This window comes from Dipteris shenzhenensis, chromosome 16 (assembly GCF_047967505.1).
Source record: "Dipteris shenzhenensis isolate YYH24624 ecotype China chromosome 16, Dip_SZ_1.0, whole genome shotgun sequence".
NCBI lineage: Eukaryota > Viridiplantae > Streptophyta > Polypodiopsida > Gleicheniales > Dipteridaceae > Dipteris > Dipteris shenzhenensis.
The window spans coordinates 11,290,203-11,311,868 of NC_141611.1; the positions used below are offsets into that span (position 1 = coordinate 11,290,203).

Below are 21,666 nucleotides of genomic sequence, written 5' to 3' on the forward strand. Positions count from 1 at the left end.
AATCTCCAAGCACCAAGGGTAACAAGGTGCGGGTGAGGGTCTATGTACCACTCTGAGTCTGAGCCATGATCCACCAAACCAACAATCCTGACAAGCTGTAAAAAAGCCCCCAATAGAACATCCTGTGTGGATCTGGACAGCCTGCCTCCCACAAGAACGTCAAGGCTGAGCTATACTCGGCAAAGGGTGGCCATAAAATAAATATATACCTAGATGAATCCAGGAACATTCCCAAACTCATCCTCTAAGCCTTCCTAGGCTACCTGAGCTAGTCTCGTGTACCCCAGTATACATCATATACCAACCCATACACATGACATACTTTCCCTCCTCTAAGAACTCACTCCTGAGTTCGTAAGAAAACCCAAAAATGTTATCTAGAGGTTAGGTAATGTCCCCCATGTTGCGTCCTCCTCAACACAATCCTTCCACTTGATCTTGTATTCCGTGATAGTTCGATTCCTTATCTGTCTTTCACGAAATTCAAGAATACTCTTAGGATCGTGTGGAAATAAAAGTCAAATTAGTAACTTCTATTTTTTCTGAAGGAGAACAAGCTGATCATCAGCACCTAGTAACTCTTTCAGTCTACTCACATGAAAAACTGGATGTACTTTAACATGAGGAGGCAATTCTAGTTTATATGCAACCGGTCCAATTTGCAACAATGTGAATTAATTATTGAATCTTGATGCAGCAAGAGAGGCCCCAAATTTCTGAGAGAGTAAACGGATCACAGTATCTAGGGGATAGTTTTAGAACCAAACCAATACTTAGACTCTTGGATTCCTTGGGAATAAGTAAATATACCATCGTTCCGTCAGAGTACTCTCTGGGTGAACGATGTCTGTTAGCATAAAATCTATCCCAATCCTGGACACTTCTAATAGACTCCTGGTCTAAGGATCCTGGTCTGGGTGAACAATGTCTGGGTGAACGATCCTGGTCTAAGGATATTTTCGTAAATGACATAGCATTTACAAACTTGACTTGACGTACGGCATCTGCCACACTATTCAAAGAACCCTTTCGATAACGTATTTCAAAATCAAAGTCTTGCATTAACTATATCCATCAAGCCTTTCTTCCCCTTAATTCCGACATACTTTATTGATTGATCATATTGACTGATGATCAGTCAATACAAGAAACTTTGAGCGATACAAGTAGTGTTTCCAAACCTTTAGCGGGCCAACGATATTGAGTGTCATCTAGCTTTTTACGTTCAAAAGCTACAGGTCTGCCCTCTTGGAATAAAGCTGCCCCAATCACAAAATCATCGCATCCGCCTCTAGAACATAAGGCCGCGAAGGATCAAGCAATGCAAGAGCAGGTGCTTCCTTGATACTTTGCTTCAAGGTCTCAAAAGCCTTGTTCATTGTTTCATTCCAAGATATAGGCTGATTAGACCTACGCCCACGACCTTTTAACATGCTGGTCAAGGGTAAAGTGGTTTGAGAGTAATCACGTACGGACTCTTTTGTAAAAAGACCGTAAATCCTAGGAAAGAACGAAGTTGTTTCACGGTTTGAGGGATGGGCCATTCGAAAACCTTCTAGATACGATCTAGATCAATGATCTAGATCAATGTTAATACCTTCGTAAGAAATCTTGTGCCCTAAGTAAATGATCTCCTTCACAAAGAAGTCACATTTACTCATATTGGCATATAGCTTATGCTGTCTTAAAAGAACTAAGACAATCCGGATGTGTCCAATGTGATTCTCTAGCGATCGGCTATATATCAAGATGTCATCTAAGAATACATCAACGAATTGGCCTAAAAGGCACTAAATAATCTCGAAACAAATCGTTCATCACTTGCAGGAAGGTAGCAGGAGCATTAGTCAAGCCAAAAGACACTACGAGAAACTCGTAGTGGCCATGCCTAGTACAAAAAGCGGTTCTATCTATGTGTTTAGCAAAGATATGGATTTGGTGGTAACCTGTACGCAAATCAATCTAAGTGAAATACTTTGCTCCAGCCAACCGGTCGATCAAATCATCTGAACGAGGAAGAGGGTATTTATTCTTAATTGGCACTTTATTTAACCGTTCGTAATCTACACACATTCTCCACGAACCATCCTTCTTCTTTCTTAAAAGGACATGTGCACCCCAAGGTGATTTACTTGGGCGGAAGCTAACTCGTCCTCCTCAAGTTGGCTCATCCTATAAAGTGGAATACTAATAGGCTAAGCCCCAGGTACTAAATCTATGCAATGATCTAATGCCCTTTCTGGAGGTAAACCTTCCGGCAGTTGTGCAAGAAATACATCAAGGAAATCATCTAGCAATGTTCTCAATTCTCGGTGTTCAAATGCGCTTGGTATTAACTAAAACAAAAAATGAGGAAAGTGGAATCAAAACACACTGATACACATCATAATGAGAAGTGTTTAATATATTCCGAAGCGTTGCATCGTAGATACAATAGGTCCCTGAGAAGAGGGAATATCATCACATGTAATATAAACTTGGGTGTCCTTATCCAAAAAAGAGAGAGTATGATCTTTCCATCCAATTTGAATATCGTGGGTTTTAAACCACTCTAATCCGATCAACAAGTCCACATGTTCCAAGTGCATAACATAGCACGTAGTAAGAGTATCTATGAAGTCTTGAATCCGGATAGAAAGTTCGTCAACCTTGCGAAACCAAAACTGCTTCCCAGCAGGAAGCGACACCTCATAGGTGTGATCTCTAGGTGTCATGGACAGCCCCATCTTCTACACAAGTTTGTAGTTCACAAAATTGTGAGAGCTGCATGGGTCAAAGAGAATGTGAACGTGTTGGTCCCTTACTTCTCCATAATATCGAAAAAGGTCGTGGAGGCCAAATAACGAATTATTAAAAATGCAATTACATGAAAGTGGGCACCTAATATCATTTACATAATTACCTGTCATCGATGCTTGGTTAGCTCCCTTGGCTTTGGCTCCTTGGCCTACATGAAGCTTTGGTCGTGGCACTTGCATCTGGTTCAATCGCTTAGGACAATCGTTCCTTGTGTGGCCCAGCTCCTCACAAATAAAGCAACGTCCTTCTTTCTTTAACTTGAGGATGTGTAAGAAACGAGCTTTACCATTCTTTATGCGAGTCAAGTTCTTCTTGGGGATGGGTGGGGGGTGGGGGGGGGTGTTGTCAACTGACTTCGACTCCCCTATGCCAGTTGGTGACTGGAAGAACTTTCTCTTGTTCTTTCCACTCGTGTCGGTAAGAGTGGTTCCCTTTGCGATGGCCATGGTATCATCATACATGCACGCATAGCTCATGGCCTCTTGCAAAGTGGTACATTTGTTGTTCTTGATCTGAAGTTTATATGAATTAGGCAAGCAATCCATAAAGAAACCCAATAAAGTCACAAGGTCCATCTTTGTAGCTCTGGTTTGCAAATCATGAAACTTCTGAAGAGAAACTTCAAAAGTCAAATTCTGTTTGGACATATCGAGGGCTTTGAGCTTGCCGACGATGTCGTAATCCACCTCCTTCTTCAAAAATTCCTTCCTAAAGACCCTCTTCAAATTCGCTCCCGGTGGAGGGATTTGGCAGCAGCTCCTTCCACCATAGTAACACTTTCCCAGACAAGTACCTGGCTACAAGTTGCATCTTTTTGATACGGGTGAAACTGGAAGTGTCCTTGCCACTTGTACAACCAAGTGTCAACCACTTCCTTGGTCCTGGATTTCTGATCTCTGGGATAAGGATTTGGTGTAATATTCGGACCCAACACTGAAGCTAAAGCGTCAACATGTGTAAGTGCTTGGACAATGCTGGTCAAGAGCAGAATGTGCTTCCTCCACAATGCTACAACTGAAAAACCCGAAATTCAATCCTAAGGCAAAAGGGCCTAATGGAAAAATTGATGGAGCAAAAGCCCCAATTCAAAGAGGGGAAATGTGAAAAAAAAAAGGGGCTAAGCAGGCCCAATTTCTTTGCAGAAAATCTTGCATAGCTTGTGCAGCGAGTTCTACAAAATCTAGAATTCAAAATTCCTATGGACAAAAACCCTAATTGAAGTATAAGTCATGTGTGAGACCCCAAAAATGTGTCGAACCCACAACACATTATCAAATGTAATTTGTTAGATTCTGTACAGTCTAAATGGCTGTATGGACAAAGAGCGGAGATTACGTCACTAGTGAAATAGTCGAACAGTTATAATAGTTTGGAGTGAAGCAATGTGATTGGAGTAGAAGGCGGTGTACAAAACCCACCAACAAACGAGTCTCAAGAATGGCCGCGCACAAACCCACGATAGTGATTGACTAAAGTATGGACTAGAATCCGTTTTGCTGCTCTTAACTAAGCGAGGTGGCGACAATATAGTACACAGGCGGCGAAAATCCTTGCTGAATGCATTAATAATTTATATAAGGTTCAAATATATAGCATTAGCGAAGCGGATCACTTTGCTAAGAGCTAATGAAGAAAAAGAAGTGCGGTCGAGAACGTCGGCTGCTTAGTACCTTGTATGTCTTGCATTACTTATTGGAGAGTGTGTTTGAAAGGACATACCGAATGGGCTGTTGTTACCCAAAGGATTGTGTAAAGTGACTAGTAATTTACCAAATGAATTTTGGTAAGTGAGTCACAATCAACTTTCCGTTAAGAAAGTTATATTAATGCTGTAATTGCTTTCATTATCTGCCAAGTGCACTAAATCCTCTCGAGATTCAGATGGATTCTGAGGGAAGTTTGTACAAATACTACCCTATGATACCACCTGGAATCTACATCTAAAAAAGGTTTTAGTATAATTGGCATGATATTGGAAAGCCACAACACTGAAATTGATTCTGGAAAAAATCAGAATCTGAACATTCACCTGGATGTTCGATGTAACTTACTCAGACCTCAGATGAGAATTGAGTAAGTAGAATCAGATTCTGATTGCATTCAAAAATTTCTAGACCTGATACTTCTCTTTTTTACCATGCATGGTAAAGTCTGGATTGCACATTCCTTTGAGAAGAATATCATATAAATACTACCCTTGGATCGGATGAGAGATTGAGAAATATAGTTTTAGAATCAATGATTCAACTTTCCTACCTTAGATTTATGCCGGCATAAATCTTTTAGAAGGGTGAGAGAATGTTCCGTCCATCATTAGACTAACCTAAGCCAAGGCCAGGCCAACCTGGGATCTAGGATTAGATCAAAGGTTAGAGCATTGTCTAGCCCGGGGTTAGGAATAACCCATGGAAGAGGTCTAGATCTTGTAGACAGAGCTGGCCTGCTACCAAAGGCGTGGCATGGCTAAACTAAACTTGGCAAAGCGTGGCACAAAGTAAAGTAAAGTTACTTTAGGCATGCATGCTGAAGTTAAAGGCTTACACCTAAAGTTAGCCACTGCCTGTCCTGTAAGTATAGGCCAAGGGTTCATTAACGGGGGTCCGAGGAGTGATGCTCCTTAGGATGTAGAGCTGCTGGCCTTGGAGCAGCATAGAAGAAAGGACATATGCTATGGGACACATGTCTGGACTTCCAAGCTGGCTGTCTCTCTGCAATGGTCTGGACCTCAGGCTCAGGGGTGGCTTGACATATTGAGCCTTCGACTAGGAGGTGAGCCGCAAGATCCAACCCTTATGGGTTGTTTACGGGTGCCCCGTGGTTTGTTTGGACTCGAGCTTGAGGTTGTACCCTACCAAGGCCTAGTGTTTACTAGACTTGGTTAGGGATTGTTTCATATATGGCATCAAGAAATCAAGCTAAAGCTGTTAACAGCTCCAACAAACACATCATACAAGGAACTTATGTGGTGAATCATGTCACTAGTTAAGACAAGCCACTCATATGGCTAGAATTCATTCCTAATAAAAGTTCCTTATCTATACCTTTTCCCCCAATCAGCATATCTAAATCCTTAAAAGATATCTTGTAAACGAGTTTAGGAGGCTAATGATATGCACAAACAAAAACATGGCACTAACCTCGCAGAAGATTTAATACCCTCATGAAAAATATAGCATCGCCGGGAAATGCATCCACCTACAAAAAAAGACCTTACATGAGATATTGTAGTGCACTTCCGTGGGTTTAGTTGTCCTTACCAAAAAAGAAAAACACCAAAATAAGACATCCAATGGAAAAAACATCTTAAAAGCTGTAACCCAAGAACCACATCACACTCCCATGAACAAGAAAATACCCCCCCCCCCCCCCCCAAAAAAAAAAACCCGCACCCCCCAAGGAGGTCGCCCAAGCAATGACGGTACACACAATCTACAACAAGATCAATCACACATTCCTATTTCTTTAGAAAAGATGATCCTCTCGAATAAATTTCCAACAACGTGTATTATATCCTCTTGAGAAGATTAGTGAAACGATTAGGATCCTTATTAATCTAACCAACAAAGCCCCTTATATTTTTTCCTAAAATTTCTAGCTTACTAAAGTCCCAGCCATAGCTTTGAACATCAAGCCACTCCTAAGACTTGGGCCTAGACCCCATCTTGAGCCAAGCCACTGCATCGCAGTAGGCTGGTGTGTATAAGCCAAGTGTTGGATGAGTCCTCTGCTAACAATGTCTTAGCTTATGAGAGTACTAACTGTCATAGATGTCCTTAGAGTCTCAATAGTCGTTCGGACTGCCATGTCAAATACACCTTATCCCCATCCAGCGAAGCTCATCCTTATACAAAAACAACCCTATGCTGAATATTCATTACTATAAAGCACAAACTCAATGAGTGGAAGGTACCTTTCCCGCTCAAATTGCTCATGGAGACATGCCTAAAGCATATATTCCATAGTTTGATTGGTTCACGTGGTATGACCATGCTAGTTAGGATAATCCGCAAAGCCTGTACTAAAACTAGTTTCAAGCTTTTGAAACACTAATTTCCAAAACTGCTCCGCAATATCCTTGCACAATCCATATAAGTTGATTAAATGCTTTTCAAATACTTGTGCAAACTCATAACTTTTGATCGTCAATCGTGTTGGAAGAAATCGTGCCATCTTGGTTAGTCTATCCATGACCAACCAAATAGCATCATAACCTTTCCTCATTTGCATTAGTCCCATAACAAAATCCATCCTGATACTTTTCCACTTTCCATTGGCAATCTCAAGCAGAAGTAGCATGCCTCGGGGTTTTAGGCAATCAGCCTTATTAAGCTGAGATTGTGACCACATGGTCTTTCCATAAGATTTCACCTTTGGACAATAAAAGTGCCTTTTACTCATATCCAAGCTATAATGAGTACTTAACTTAAAACCATACTTTCCGTTGGGGATCTCAAGAGGCAGAAGAAACATGCATTTCTTACACTTCACCAAATAGTCCTCTTCATATATAGCCAATAAAAGTGTCTTTTGAGCAAATCAAAGAAATGATGTATCCCTAGATGTCCTATGCTTGGAAGATCATGACAGTTAGATGATATATGGCATTGAGATTCTTCTAAATTGGGCATATACACCTTGCCAATCTTAAACAATATTCCACATTGCTGCACTACCTTTCTCTCAACACCACGGATTCGGGCTTGCAGCTACCCAAATCCAGTAGTAACATTCTCACCTAGACTTGCTGCTGCCAACTCTTTCCAATATACGTACCGGTTTGGCAATAAATGATAGAAATCCAAGATATTTCAATAAAGAAATAGCAAATACCATTTACTTTCAGAATTCTTCTTAGGTAATCTGCAACCGTATTAGGAGTTCCTTTCTAGTAACGTATCTCAAAATCAAACTCTTCGTAAGTTCAACCTCCAACCTCTAGTTTGGTAGCTGAACAAGACATAAAAGTGTCTTTTTTTGGGTTCCAAATTTGTTTTTTAGTGGTTTGAATTTCTATCCAATGTCAGTACCCTTAAAGGCATATATTATTGACTTGTTCAAGAACATGGAAAAATACTTTCATAGAAAAAAGCTATGACAAAGCCTCCATTACTTTCCAACACTATGGTGGTAGCACGCAGGCCATCAGATCATGTCCTTGGCCCCTTAGGGTCAACTGCCGTAACCAATACCCATCAACCTTAGGAATCCTCTCAACCAAGTTAGATCAAGACCGACAACAGCTAGCCAAAATGTAATAGTTTCCATTTCTCTCCCATTGTTCAAGTAAGATGACCTTGCATGATGGCGCAGCAGGTGCCCAACTGCCCCTCTCTTCACATATTTTTCCAAGGTCTGAGCATGACGTGTCATCTTATGGGTACCTCCATAATCTTCTCTATTGCATCTCTAGGGGCTCCCTCTTGATGGTTCTCAAAGTTTGCTCAAATTCATCAGTCATGAGTTGGTAACAAGCACACCCTCCTACCATAAAAATGCTGCCAAGATCTCTAATTGCACCTTTATCTTGGACGTCCAATATAAAAATACAGTTTTTGTGTTTTTGTGCTTGGTGCTCGCGCTGATAGTTTGCCATTTTTGCTCAGACATGCTAATAAGATAAAAGTGCGGTTTAAGTGATTCAAGTGATGTCTACGGGTTTCTCTATGGTAACTTCATTTCAGACAGCCTGGACGAACCTGAAGATTTAACCTTGCTTCTCAAGTGGTTCCTACCTATTTTGTCAGGTTAAGCAATTGCTGCCAGTTCTATCTTACATCACTAAGCTGTCTTTGTGTAATGCAGCTACTCTATTTTGACAATACACAAAATACACCATGTGTATCCCCTTTTTCTACTCTTCGAAACTGTCCCTAACTGCCTCAGCTGCATGGGGAGGCAGATCACCCTGAGCATTTTACAGAGTCATTTTCTTAAATCATTTTTTCCAGAGCACTATCTCAGTATGGATCTTTCTTTCTCCTGCATATCTGATATAATTTGCGATACCAATAATGCTCAGAGATCATTAACAGCATGCATGAAAATAACAAAGCTAAAAAATGAGGCAATAAAGGCCAAAGAACAAAGAGTACACACTGGATTTCGCTGCGGACTCTTTCCATTATTCCCACTGTCTTGTTGCTTCATTCTCTCCTGAAGTCGCTTCATACGCTGCTCCGATTCTTTTGAATGAACTTTGAAATTTTCCTGCCAAAGGAAATGGCAAGACACACTATTTTATATCTTGAGAGAGTAATATTTGGTGTCCTACTAATTTACTACAACACCTGAGTAACAATTAGTAGTCATGAATGCAGAAGAGTATACTAACAAAAGGCTACACCATAAACTCTAGTACATGGAATGATAATCATGTAGCCAATGAATTGTGTAGGCCAGCTTGAAAGCACAATACTTACAACAGATTCTTTTGCAGGGACAGCACGGCGATAGAAATAATTCGTGATTTCCATGGCATCCTCTGGCATGTCTAACCGAAGCTTTAGTCCCATCTCAGCAAAAGCCGACAGCAAAGCTGCATGGTCTCCCTGCACATCAGACACAAGCGATATTATGTCTTAAGAACTCGTTCTGTAAATAGCATTTCCAGTTCACTATAAAGGTTCAAGGGTAACAGAAATTGAAATCGTTCCTGTTAATTAATAACAACTGAGGATGATGGAAGCAATGACAAAGTCCAGCTGCCAGACAAAGACCTATTTCAGATCAATACAATCCCAGAATGGTATGAAATCCTAGGCGCCTATCTCCCAATAGGTGCCATCCCCCAAGATTTTGACCATTTATGTATTAAGAGGTGAAAGTACAGAGTGAAAAGGTGAAAGTACAGAGTGAAAATCCTACCTCTAAAATCTTTGTTTATAGCTCTCAATGTGTTCCCTAATGTTACTCTAGTCAGTTCATTTTTAGCTATAATTTCAATTCTGTCGCTTAAGTCTAATGTTCCTTGCCTGTTCTTTACCATTTTATAGGAAGCCATCTACTCTCTCCTATTGAACAAAATTTCCCTCCCACCCCGACCAAATTGGTGCTGCAAAGAAAGGAAATAGTCCATTACCATAGATCGTAATGCACATATAGATAAGGTAAGATTGGCACCAATGCATAAGAAGGATGAGTTGAATTTGAAGAGGCCGTTAAAGGAGGAAGAAAATCATAGTTGTACAAGGCATAGAGGGTTGGTGTCCGATGAAAGTGCTAAAGAGGAAGCCTCAAACACTTCATATTTTCCAAAAACATCAGGCCCATGTTGGAGGTGTTCCATGATCTTCTACGGGAAACATGGGTGTGGGGCAGATGCAGGGAGGGCAGGGATAGGAAAGGTTTACAAGGGGATGGGGGTGGGTTTTGAGCTCTATCTGGGTGGATTGTTTCATTATTTTTCTTTTTTCCAAAAGAAAACAACCTTCTACTAATGCTTGAGAGAAAACCAACCATCCAAATCAGCTGTCCGTGTGAAGCTGATCGTGGAAGAAAGAAAAGAAAAGTGCTCACTATTCTGGACATTAACTAGGGAATCTTAGAAACGGATGCCAACAACTAGGATGGGCAGCTATAAATGAATGGATGCCTCAATCCATGAATGTGTAGAATTGCAGGCCAAGCCTTGCAGAAACGCACAAGCCTTTCGGCAATCATGTGAGAACCCATCGTCCCTCACTCCCATATGGTCCACAAGGTATAGATGATATCGTTTTTTTCCCTGTAGGTGCTTGATGGCAATGCTAACTCTACCCTTCCAAGGGCAAACACGACCATGCTGGAGGCCGTGAGCTGCTGCTCCTGCATCCCCGTTGCCTCTCCCCCTTCTCTTCCGCCTCAGCTCCTTCTCAGCCCCTCTTTCTCCTCCCGCCCCCTGCCCCTCTGCGCCCCTGTTGCTGCCTTGGAGTGCCGCGCCAGACCCGTGAGGCCTCAGCCCTGCCACGCGGCAGCGCATAGGTGCCCCGGGCACATTCGCGGCACCTAGAACACCCCCGCCAGCCAGCGCTGGCTGCGGGCTGCGGGTTCCTAAGGACTTGGTTCAGGCCCTGCCTATGGTCGCCTCGTGTGTGGAGGCTGCGTGCCAGCCCAAGGGCTGGTTGCACCCCTAGCTAGGCGCCTCAGGTCGCCTTGGGCAGCGTTCCGTGCTGCCCTAGCTGAGGAGTTCGCCAGTCCTTTTCGGAAGCGCGCATGGTGCTTTGGCGAGGGACCTGCATTCTACACGATTGAACTCTTCAAAGCTCAACTGAGCACAGGCCCCCACACAGCAGCGGCTTGGCCTGTGTTTTTCACCACTCAAGTTTTGACATCTCCAGAAGTACACAGCACACAATCCAACAACTGAAAGGTACAAAAGTATGGATAGCAGAAGAACTCACTAGATCCCAACTTGCGTAAAAAGCCACTGAGCGAGCGAAGGTGAAGGCAGCTACAAAGGAGAGTAAGTGGGCTCCCTATGGCGAATGCAAGGCTCTCATCAAGGAGTTCAAATCAAAACCTAAAGTCTCAGTCTATGACAGATGTAAGTAGGTTTTTGGAAGTGGATGCCCGCTTTAGTGGCTCTACTTTCTATTGTATGCAGTTTTTCAGTCTATAACTGATGTAAGTAAGCTGAGTAGATGCCTGCTTTAGTCGCACCGCTCTGTAGTTTTTTCACTGTATCTGGTTTTTTTCAATGTCATAAACCTTTCAGTCTCCTGCAGACTATGATAGGCATTCTTCTTTCTCCCTATGCCACTTCATGTAATTTTGACTTAGCTTCGATCCCTCAACCTATTTTGCACCTTGAACACTCCCGATTTCAGCTATGCACCCTTCTTGACCCTAGATCCATTTCCAAACCCTGACATGTTCTCTAAACATTGAAATCCCACTTGAATCTTACACTGATCTAAATCCCAAACCCCTTGATAAACACAAAAATTTCCCCATTTGAGGACTCGGGCAGTTGTAATTGCCTCTACACCTCAACAACTAGCAACTGGCTTGTCTATAACTGCGTCTAGGTTTCTCTCAAGAAGCTTTGATATGATATATGATAGAAAGTTGTATGCTAATATGTGGCATCATCAACCATCAACAATAAACACATCTATATTTAGAAGAATCCAGGAACATGCCCAAAGTCATCCTCTTTTCTAATACATGTTTTTGAAATATAGTTGTTTTAGCCTAATAAAAGTCAGCCACAAGCTTGAACATATTAACTGCATCATGGATAGCAAGTACTAGCTACTATCACACCTCCATCAAATCTGCACCAATGGTACGTGTAGACCATTGCGCATACACATCCAACATGCATACATAGACACACATACAATACACACACATGAGACCATTACTGTAACCAAAGGTCTTTTTTTGGTAGACTCAAATTTCAACTATAACAAAGACTGCTAGGAGAAGGCTAATCAAAACCCAGCCCACATCAACTTCATCCAAACTACAATTGCCTATGAAAACAAAAACATTTCATCTTACCTTACCCCAATCCTAAGCCAAAAGTATAAAATATGGCATCATACCACTACAATAGAAACAAACACCAAAATAACCAACAAATTTACGTATGACCAGCCTCAGGCCCTCTTTACTAAAACAATTAGAGTGTTTGATTTGGAGATATCACCTCACTCTTAGATTTTTCTTCCAAGTCACTCATCACCCACTTCTTAGGAGCCATATCTTGCATTGACTTGCTTACCAAAAGATCACTCGTCTTGTCTTTATTTCTCTTTTGAAGAATAAAATGTTCCATTTGCTACTAATTAGCGGCTAACCTCATGTTGGTAATAGAACTGCCACCCAATTGTGCTGTCTTGAGTTTATCTAGTCTCTAAATTTCTTTAATGATTGTATGTCAATCGCTCTCACTTTCATGAGAAACTCTATATCAAAACTTAACAACTTAGATCAACATTTGGTATATACAAATTATCACACATATTGGAAAAATTAAGGTAGTGCCAGTGTATTAATAGGTTAGAAGGTTAGGGGCACTTTTTCCTTAATCTAACGTTTTTTCCATAACCACAATTAGTGGTTGAGTTAGTAGGGGTGTGTGTGCTCTCAACTTAGTTAATGGTTGAGTTAGATTTTGTCATGTTGATAGCCTTATGTACTACTCTCTCATTTTCATTCATTCTAAATCTGACGACTTTCTGCTCCAAGTCCTTGCCTCCTTGCAAACTCGCCTCCATTTGTCTTCAACACAAGCATATGAGAATGGCTAAGGCCAAACAAAAGCATTTCTTATATATTCCTAGTACTGCTTTGCCTTTCATACTCAAGCACATAATAAGAAAAACATGCCTTGGACACCACAAATATAGTTCAATACATGATGTCACATGGTCAAAATTTAGATATATGATTCATAGGTTTGCCTTTATGTACACAAAAAGAAACAAAAACTTATGTGCTTACCTTTTCCGCAAAAAAATTAGTGCAAAGTGACAACAAATTACCTCAGCACATGCTAGAAGCATTTTAGCAAGCCCTTGTTTCATTGTGGTTGTCAAATCCTTGGTTAAACCAAAGTCCAACAAAATAGGTTTGAATGGTGGTTCCTTGCTCACAAGAAAGTTACCTACCACACATTCACAAGAATATGTTAGCAGCTTGTCTCCTCTTCTAATAGACTATGTATGACATCTAATCAAACGATTCAGAAAATTGAAAATTGACAAATAGCATTGTGCTATCCAAGTTGTGGGGTCGCCATATGATGCATGCCTGGGTGAGGGTCCCCATTGAAAAAGCCATCTACATAGATTTGGTGTGCATAAGAGCGTGTGATAGACTCTACTAAGGCTTGTTTGTCAATCCCAAGTTCATCGAGGGCAGCAATATCACTGAGACGAACTCCGTCCATGTATTGTAATACAAGAACCTTTTCAGTAGACTGCAATCAACAAAAGGGAACTGCTATTAACGGTTATCGACTTGCCCATTTCCATATGCACTTTTGAAAGAAAAATTCCTGCACTTTGGGAAAAGAAAACCCTAACCTTAATAACATCTGGCACCAATACATCTACTCGATTCATTGGAGAAGCATCAGCATTACCATTATTTTGATCTAGATTCCTTGCCACTCTGCGAGTATTGTCTGGACAGATAGCAAAGTTGAATCAATATCCTCTATAAATCGAACCGCATCTTAAAATATTTGCCACCCACAAAGCAACAAGAATGATACATTACACTATCATCCAAACAACCAAGAGCAGTATCAATAAGGCTAGAAAGTAAAGTATGTGTTCAAGCCATCAACAACTAAATTCTATACAAATTCATACTTCACCAGTAAAACTAATAAATATTCAACTACAAGAAGGATACGTAGTATTGTCCAAGGAAGACTAAGTGCCTAAAAGGCCAATTCTCAACAAAAGAATGAATGCCCTTCATTGTTTAACTCTCTTGCTTTCTCACCTTGAATTGGCACATCTTAATAGAAGAATACATGCAAGATCAACAACCCATCCCTAGTTGGTAACTTCTTACATATTAGAAATTAGGCAAAGATCAAGAACATATTAAAAGAAATTATTATTGAATAGAGAGAAGCTCATGCATCATTTAGAGGGAAAAGGCTCAATCAGAGAAATTAAAAAACGACATCAATTACGCCTATATCCATGGTCTCCCCAAATTCAGATCCACTTCTAAAATGGGATGCAAGCTTTCCCCATACGAGTGACCACATCTATATGCTTGTGAAAATGAAAGACTCTTCCAATCACATTATAAATGTATTTACACAAGTGGCATACAAGTCGAGTAGAATTAAAATAAAGGCTATCCTTTAAAAAGTGTATAATCAAATAATTCATGCAACCACAGACAAAATCCATGTGAAATTAGCAACAACACGAGCTGGTCTTTCCTGTCTAACCAGCCTTGCTTCCAACTCCTCCCTCCTCCTTAAACCCTTTTCCCTACCATCTTGGCTTACCAGGAATAACCAATGATAAAACTCATTCAAAACTATGGCCTACTATGGCAACTCATAAATGTTCTTAGCCACTGAATTCTTCCTAGAGAGATTAGGTACAATTTCACTACTTAAACTCCAATCACAAAAGAACCACACCCCCCCCCCAAAAAAAAATCACGCAGTGGTTGGTCATACACAAGAGGACACTGATGCATTGTTCATTCGATTCTCTCAGAAACTCAGGACATATTGTGTATTTTCGTTGTCTCATTTGCTGCAAGCTTTTAACAAACGTGAGTCCAGACGGCCTAAACCATATTTCACACAGGAAAGGGTACCTGATGTCATAGGAATCTATGTGAAACAAAATACTACCATCGTAAGGCTCATAAGGCAGGCTGTGAATGCCCACGATCTGATAATAGGACCACTTATCGGAGTGCGGTAGTTGCTGCACCGCTTGGAAGGCAAGCAAAAATACATCCTGCCGCTGCTGACGCTTGTGGATAGATTCCAGCTGAGGCAGATGTGGCTCTTTTGATCGCTGGTCCAGCACAGGGCGGCTGGGATAGAAGAACTGAAGCAGACTCTCACGAGGGCAAGCAGTGGGAGGATCTGTATCAAGCAATGGATAGCGGTAAATCACGGCATGCGAGTGGTCGTGAGGACCAAGACACCCATAACCGAGTCGGCTCTTGGAAAACTGACTCAGCAATCCTTAACCAGAGGCAATGTCTGGCCTCATTGAATACAAGTACATGAGTCTGCCTACCATCATTAAACTTTTTCAGCAAAGTCATGTTACCGAATTGGATGCCTTTTTCAAGTGAATTTGCTGGTGTGATAAGACAAAATCTTTGTCATTTCAAAGTGTTTGACAACTCAGCTTCCACTTCTGCAATTTTGTAATCGTTATTGCTACCCAATGGATGAATATGATCAAATCTGTCCCTCCTTGCAAATATACACATTTTGTTCAATGGGAGTGTTCACAAATCCATTGGACAAGGAAATGTGGTGTATCCTATGATACCATGTATCTCGTTGAGATACATGGTATCTGGTACATGTCTAAGTCTACCATTGTTACCCCCTAGTCTCCTCCATAGGGCGAACCCATGGGCATCGCAAGGTAGCCTTTGCTATGACACTACAATGAGAATGCCTCGGATAGAGGAGAGCTCGCGTTGGATGGGGGAGAACTCGCCAACCTTGTATTCAGACTCGTGCTGATCTAAAGCCTTTGAAGAGCGGACTCAACGCCCATAGGCTTGCAACTTGCAATCAATGGTCTTTTCTCCTACTGGTCCAAGGAGTCGATGATTTTGCTCATGTTCTAGAATCCTAATCAAACAAGGAGTGTAAGTACCTTGTACATCTCATTGGTACGTGCTCCTCAGTCTCCACCTCATGTCCTACAACGAGTGCATATCCCCAGATCACTTTGATGTCCACAATCTAACATCCTGCCTCAATCTGGAATATGTGAGATGAAGTCCGAAGGTAACCAACTGCTTTTCTTACCACATGTGAGAGGTGGACCAAAGATCAAGATTTGGTAAGATGATGCTCTCTCGTGGAAAGGAGGGTCGCACATTAATTATATGAAGGAGTTTGGTTGCAAAGGGAAATCACTTCTGAGTCCATTCCAAATTTTGCTGATTTCAGCAATGAATTAGTGAATCTTCTTGACAAAATGGATGAAAAGATATAATTTTACAAACAAGAGCAGAGATATGGAACAACAAAGTCCCTGAGAAGAAAAATGTTCTGCTGTCGATGATAACGCCACAAGACATAGGGACAAATCAGAGATCCCACAGAATTGGCAAATCTGACGGCTACTGTAAAAGATGCCCGTGTTCTTGAGGATGAATCTTTCATATCTTTATGGTCTGTCCCAGGGCAAGGAGAGTTTCGAAAATAGAAGGCCTTGACTGGGCTCATTGTAATTGGGATGTCTGTGCCTTTTAGATGATGTTCAAGGTATGTTGGGGGAGGAATGGACTATCATACGTCCCTATGTCTTGTGGACACTGTGGTTTGCCAAGAATCGATTTCAGCCTAATTATATCACTACTGGTGTATGCTTTGTTGGCTTAGCAGGATCTGAGGATACTAGAAGAAGACTTGCAGCAGCTCGAGTCCCCAGATGCAGGTGTGGTACAGCGCCAGTAAAGGCTGCTCTTGGAGTTCTGTTATCAGTTACTATATTGCAGTGGATTTTGAAGCAGTCAAAGGCTTATGTCAGCCAAATCATTCGTTTTCAGCTGGTTACTACAGGCTGTTATATTTGGATAGATCTCAGCTGTCGGTTTCTCAGTATATGTCATAGATTATGTGGTCTGTCTTCATGGCCCACATCTACTTTTTGAGATGTGCAAACTGATTGTATATGTATCCTAAACTTTATGAATATAAAGTACCATTTTTGCTTGCAAAAGAGGTGGATCTATAGGTACACATGGTGCCCTGATGACGCCATCCTTGCTCGAATGGAGGAAATGCTTTCCATAAGAGGTCATATTGGTGTAGTGGCTGTGGTGGGAGTATCCATGTCTGTTAGATGTACACCTGCCACAGCCTTCTCTGAAGACATGATGTCTCTCATACTACATCCAGCTTAAGAAGGGGAGGGAGCTGGAGCTACTAGGATGGGGAAAGCTAATCAATGGACATGTCACACAAGATGAAACCATGCAGACCAGCACCACTCATCTTCATCGGTCGCAAGCTGCGTGAATGATGAGAAAGCTCTCCATGGTAGCCTCTAATTACCCTAATCAGTCTAGCCATGTCTAGCTCGCCAAGGAATGTGTTGATCTAAAATGAGGCACTTACATGCAGAGGTTTCACTGCAAATTCTTTGAGACACATACTTCATCTCGGACAGTCCCGTTCCCGTCATGCACAAGAGAAGGTGCAATTGACACTTTGCAACTGATACTGACCTCACAATTTCCTTCACACATGGTCTTTCAAGATCACTGCTCCACCCTTGTTGTGTCTTGAGCAGACAAGGGTCCCATAAAGGTTCCCAGCCAACTGTGCTAACCCATGTGTGGCCTGCCATGGGCCTGACCAAGTGGGCCTCACCTCGCAACGACCTCACGTGTGCCAGCATAGGGAGTGTTCTGAGACAGTCGTTCTCAGTGGCCTCACTAATAACCTGATAAACAATTTCACATAGGGACTATTGGAGCAAAACACTAAAGGGAACCTAGGTAAGGGAATGCTGCGGTAACAAGTTACAAGTTAGGTCTAGGGACAATTTTAAGTGTATACTGCCATTTATGAGAAGATCATATTACAACTACTATCTTATATGTAAGAGTGTAAGGACGACGACTCCACACACACAAGACTTTATCAAGCAAAAGAATAGTTTTACTGAGGATTGGGACGCTAGGGAATCGAACCACAATCGAGCTTGTTCACCCCTATCAATCGAGCTCGATCGAAACACGGTCAGCTTGTTCACACCTAAAATCCTGAGGAGAGCTATTATGCATAACTGCAAAGAGTTAAGTACCTGCTTCCAAGTTGAAGTCCAGCTCCTTTGGTACCTCAGCACACCATTCATTAATTACAGGCCCAAAATTAAATTGGGGCTCTGCCCATGCAATCCAATCCACAATAACTTTTGCATTTTTCAAATCCTGTAACAAGATATGTATCAAATCAGCTTGTTGCACAAAGAGACAATCTTAAGCTCCAAAGATTGATATAGCATCCATCATGAACTAAAACCTGTAAAATGACGTTTTTGATGCCCTTATGCTGGACTTTAACAACCACATCAAGTCCATCTTCCGTTTTTGCGCGATGAACTTGAGAAATCTGCAAGGCCAAATCAGAGGTAATCTCCTTAATATGGCACACACAATGAACTTAAGAAATCTGAAAAACCAAATCCAAAGTAGATCCCTTGTAAGACACTGCAACAAAATCCCAAGCAAGACAAGCTACAAAAATCATTGGCAAGAAGAAACAGGAGAAATATGAGGGAACCATGAGGGGATCAGTCAAAACGATCAAGTCTAAAACACTCAGGAAGAAGATAAAAGCTTGGCTGACAGACTTTACTGGGCCTACGAACAAATACAACTCTGGATGAAACTGCGTGCATCGTCTTCAAAACATTGGCGGGAACTAAAAAACTAGAAGGGAAATTGAAATAAATTTGGGATATTTTTAATATTCGGATGCGTGTATCAGCGCTTACATGGCCATGTAGCTGCTTTACCATAGAGTATGCAGCAGTACATTGTGGTAGGACATTTCTGTGACATTGGAATTTTCAACCACTTTGTTCAAGGTTCTTCAGAACAGGGAAGTAAGAATCAGAAGCTGCACTAAAAGGCAAGGGACTTGGTATCCTTCAAGAAGGGGCACTGCTCTGAGAGGCAAAGAGAACCATTTCTAGCTAAATGTCATGTGTTTTACTACGACTTTACCCCCAGAACCATACATGCCTTAAATATATCCCTTGCAAATCCCTGTGCATTTTATTCAAATTTAAGCAGATAGTTATCAATATTCAAAATCATTAAGAACTAGTCTCTAGGGAGCTTACAGAAGCTGTGGCCAAAGGTGTATCATCGAAGTCTCTGAATAATTCCTTCAAGGTCTTCCCTAGTTCCTTTTCAATAGTATTGTACACCTGTCATCACAACAAGAAATCCTCACAAGAAGTCAAAAACGTTATGTTTTCATGTGTCATTGCAATCCAAACTGTGTTTGGTGAGTAGCACAACGGCAGTGTCACTTTCTAAGACTTTAATACAGATCACCTCATCTAAAGGCCGTGGGGGAAGAGAATCTTGAAGTTGCTTGAGGTAGCTGATATAAGCCTCTGGAAGAACATCTGCCCGAGTGGATAAATATTGGCCAAGCTTTACCCACAGCCCTTCCAGCTCAATGATAGCTTTCAAAATACGTTTTGCATTACGCTCATGCGTGTTTTGCCATATCCTGTCTCTTTTCTCTTCAGTAATCCACTTTTCTTTTTTTTGGACCGCCTGTGACATATCACAACTGATGCATTAGAAACAAAGTCTAATTGCATTCAAATGCCCAAAAGAAAAAAGAAATTCTACTTGCATTTAAACGACCCAAAAGGAAAAATGAGGCAAATTGCACAAGATCATATATAAATGATCACACCCTTTCCTACAACACAATCATGCACATGATGTCCAAGTAGCTTTCACAAGGTGAAATAGTAATAGAAATAGATACAGTTTGCTGCTACATGAAAAGCCTTCATTAACATTGTACAAGTACATCAATCGTGTTATTGAAGTCATGGCAGTTTTTGCTACCTAAACTTTTGCAATCATCTCACCACAAAAAAGAAAAGCCCTGCGCAATTAAGGAGACAAGCCCTTCAAGAAGATTTGACCCTTTGAAAATGACAATGTACCATAATCAGAAACTGGAAACATGCATTTCTCTCGAGCCCACAATTCACTTTTGATTGTGGGTGTGCGAATTGGATTATCCAATTCTTGAAGCTCATTGATGGAATCATTAATGATGTCTTCCATTGAAAACTCAAGGGAGATTGGAGGAATATGTGGTCTTGGGGGAGAGGAAGAGGTTATAAGGGAAAAGCTTCAGGTCGAAGCAAGTAGTGAATTTGAGAAGGTGGAAGTAGGGATGTTAGTGGAAAGTGGAGGGAGAGCAGGACAAATGGATTTGACAACTTGATAGTCTTCAAGGGATAGATTGTCAAGTGTTGGAAACATGGAATACTCAGGACAGAGTTGCCTGGATGATGGAGATTCTACCCGAGGCAGAGGGGATCCTATGTTGGGCAAGCTCATAGTTATGGGCCTAGCCCCAAGCTCCAAGACTTGGAAGCTCATGAATGAATGACAAGGGCTTCTACGGAATACGTCCCACACAAGGGGATGGTGGCAAAGGTCTCCCAGGTGGATCTTCACAAAGGCCCCTCTCATAGGGAAGGGGTTGCCATTGATGAGGAGCTTGATGAAAGTGTGGCGGCATCTCTCAAGTAAACTCATTTGGGCCAGTCCCTGAAGCAAACACGAGTTCAAGCGACAGCCCCTGATCTAGCACCTAGACATCCGAGACCAAGAGGGGCGTATGCTGGGGCAATGTACACACATAGGTTGGGCACAACACAACCTATGTGTGTTGTGCCCAACCTGCGCTCGGGGGGGGTAATGCTTTAAAAAAAGCGTGATTAGTGCTTCGTTTGGGAGGAGGAGCATGGATCAACAAGGCCAGCTTGCTAGATAAGTCTTGTTGGAATAGTAAGAGAAGCAAGCTGCATGACAGCCAGCTGTCCTTTCTGATTGGTCAAGTGTCCCTTGGAATACTGATCTGTATTGTTTTTCAAAGTTCTCATAGACAGTTCTTTTCTCTAGGGGATAAAAAAAGTTATGGCCCTAGCAAGCCTAGGATACATTAAATATGCTAGGCCTATTTGTGTAGTTAACTGTGTACAAGGGTAGAGGGGTCATGGGGCAAAGTTCCTGACAAAAATATGAAAATATATTTAGTTAAATATTAGATCTTATTCCCTATTTATCTAGGTTAGACTAATTGTTTGAGCTTAAAGATAGTTACATGAACTAAATCTTATTCTTATGTACTGTGTGAGAATCGATGCTTGCCCTTGCAAAACCACCCAGCTATCTCTGCTTTCCACCATAGCCTCTGACCACCAAGTGCATACTGATGCTTCTTTCAAAATTGTGACTTGCTCCCAGTCCTGTTTGTGCAATTCTGACACCTGCAGAGCATCCCATCAGCTACCAATGAGCCTGTAGCTGATTGTGATTTGAAGACAAGCCCCTTCTACTTGATGTTTTGCAGTTCTACACTTCCACTCATCTTTGCAGGTTCTAACCTACCCACAGCAGCAATCATCAATTCCTACCTATTCCTAGCAC

The 21,666-nt window shown here is 41.5% G+C and overlaps 1 protein-coding gene across 1 annotated transcript in view; it reads right to left on the minus strand.

Annotated features, from left to right (window-relative positions):
- LOC147892545 (ABC1 family protein) overlaps nt 1–21,666 on the minus strand; it is a 57,548-nt gene that overhangs the window by 19,818 nt on the left and 16,064 nt on the right. The window contains exons 3-12 of the mRNA XM_087387003.1: nt 19,537–19,764; nt 19,320–19,406; nt 18,494–18,583; nt 18,276–18,402; nt 13,812–13,912; nt 13,537–13,705; nt 13,269–13,390; nt 9,219–9,347; nt 8,896–9,006; nt 5,937–5,994 (exon numbers count right to left, since the gene is read on the minus strand). Coding sequence (XP_087243129.1) covers nt 5,937–5,994; nt 8,896–9,006; nt 9,219–9,347; nt 13,269–13,390; nt 13,537–13,705; nt 13,812–13,912; nt 18,276–18,402; nt 18,494–18,583; nt 19,320–19,406; nt 19,537–19,764 — 1,222 coding nt within the window. The remainder of the gene's footprint in view (nt 1–5,936; nt 5,995–8,895; nt 9,007–9,218; nt 9,348–13,268; nt 13,391–13,536; nt 13,706–13,811; nt 13,913–18,275; nt 18,403–18,493; nt 18,584–19,319; nt 19,407–19,536; nt 19,765–21,666) is intronic.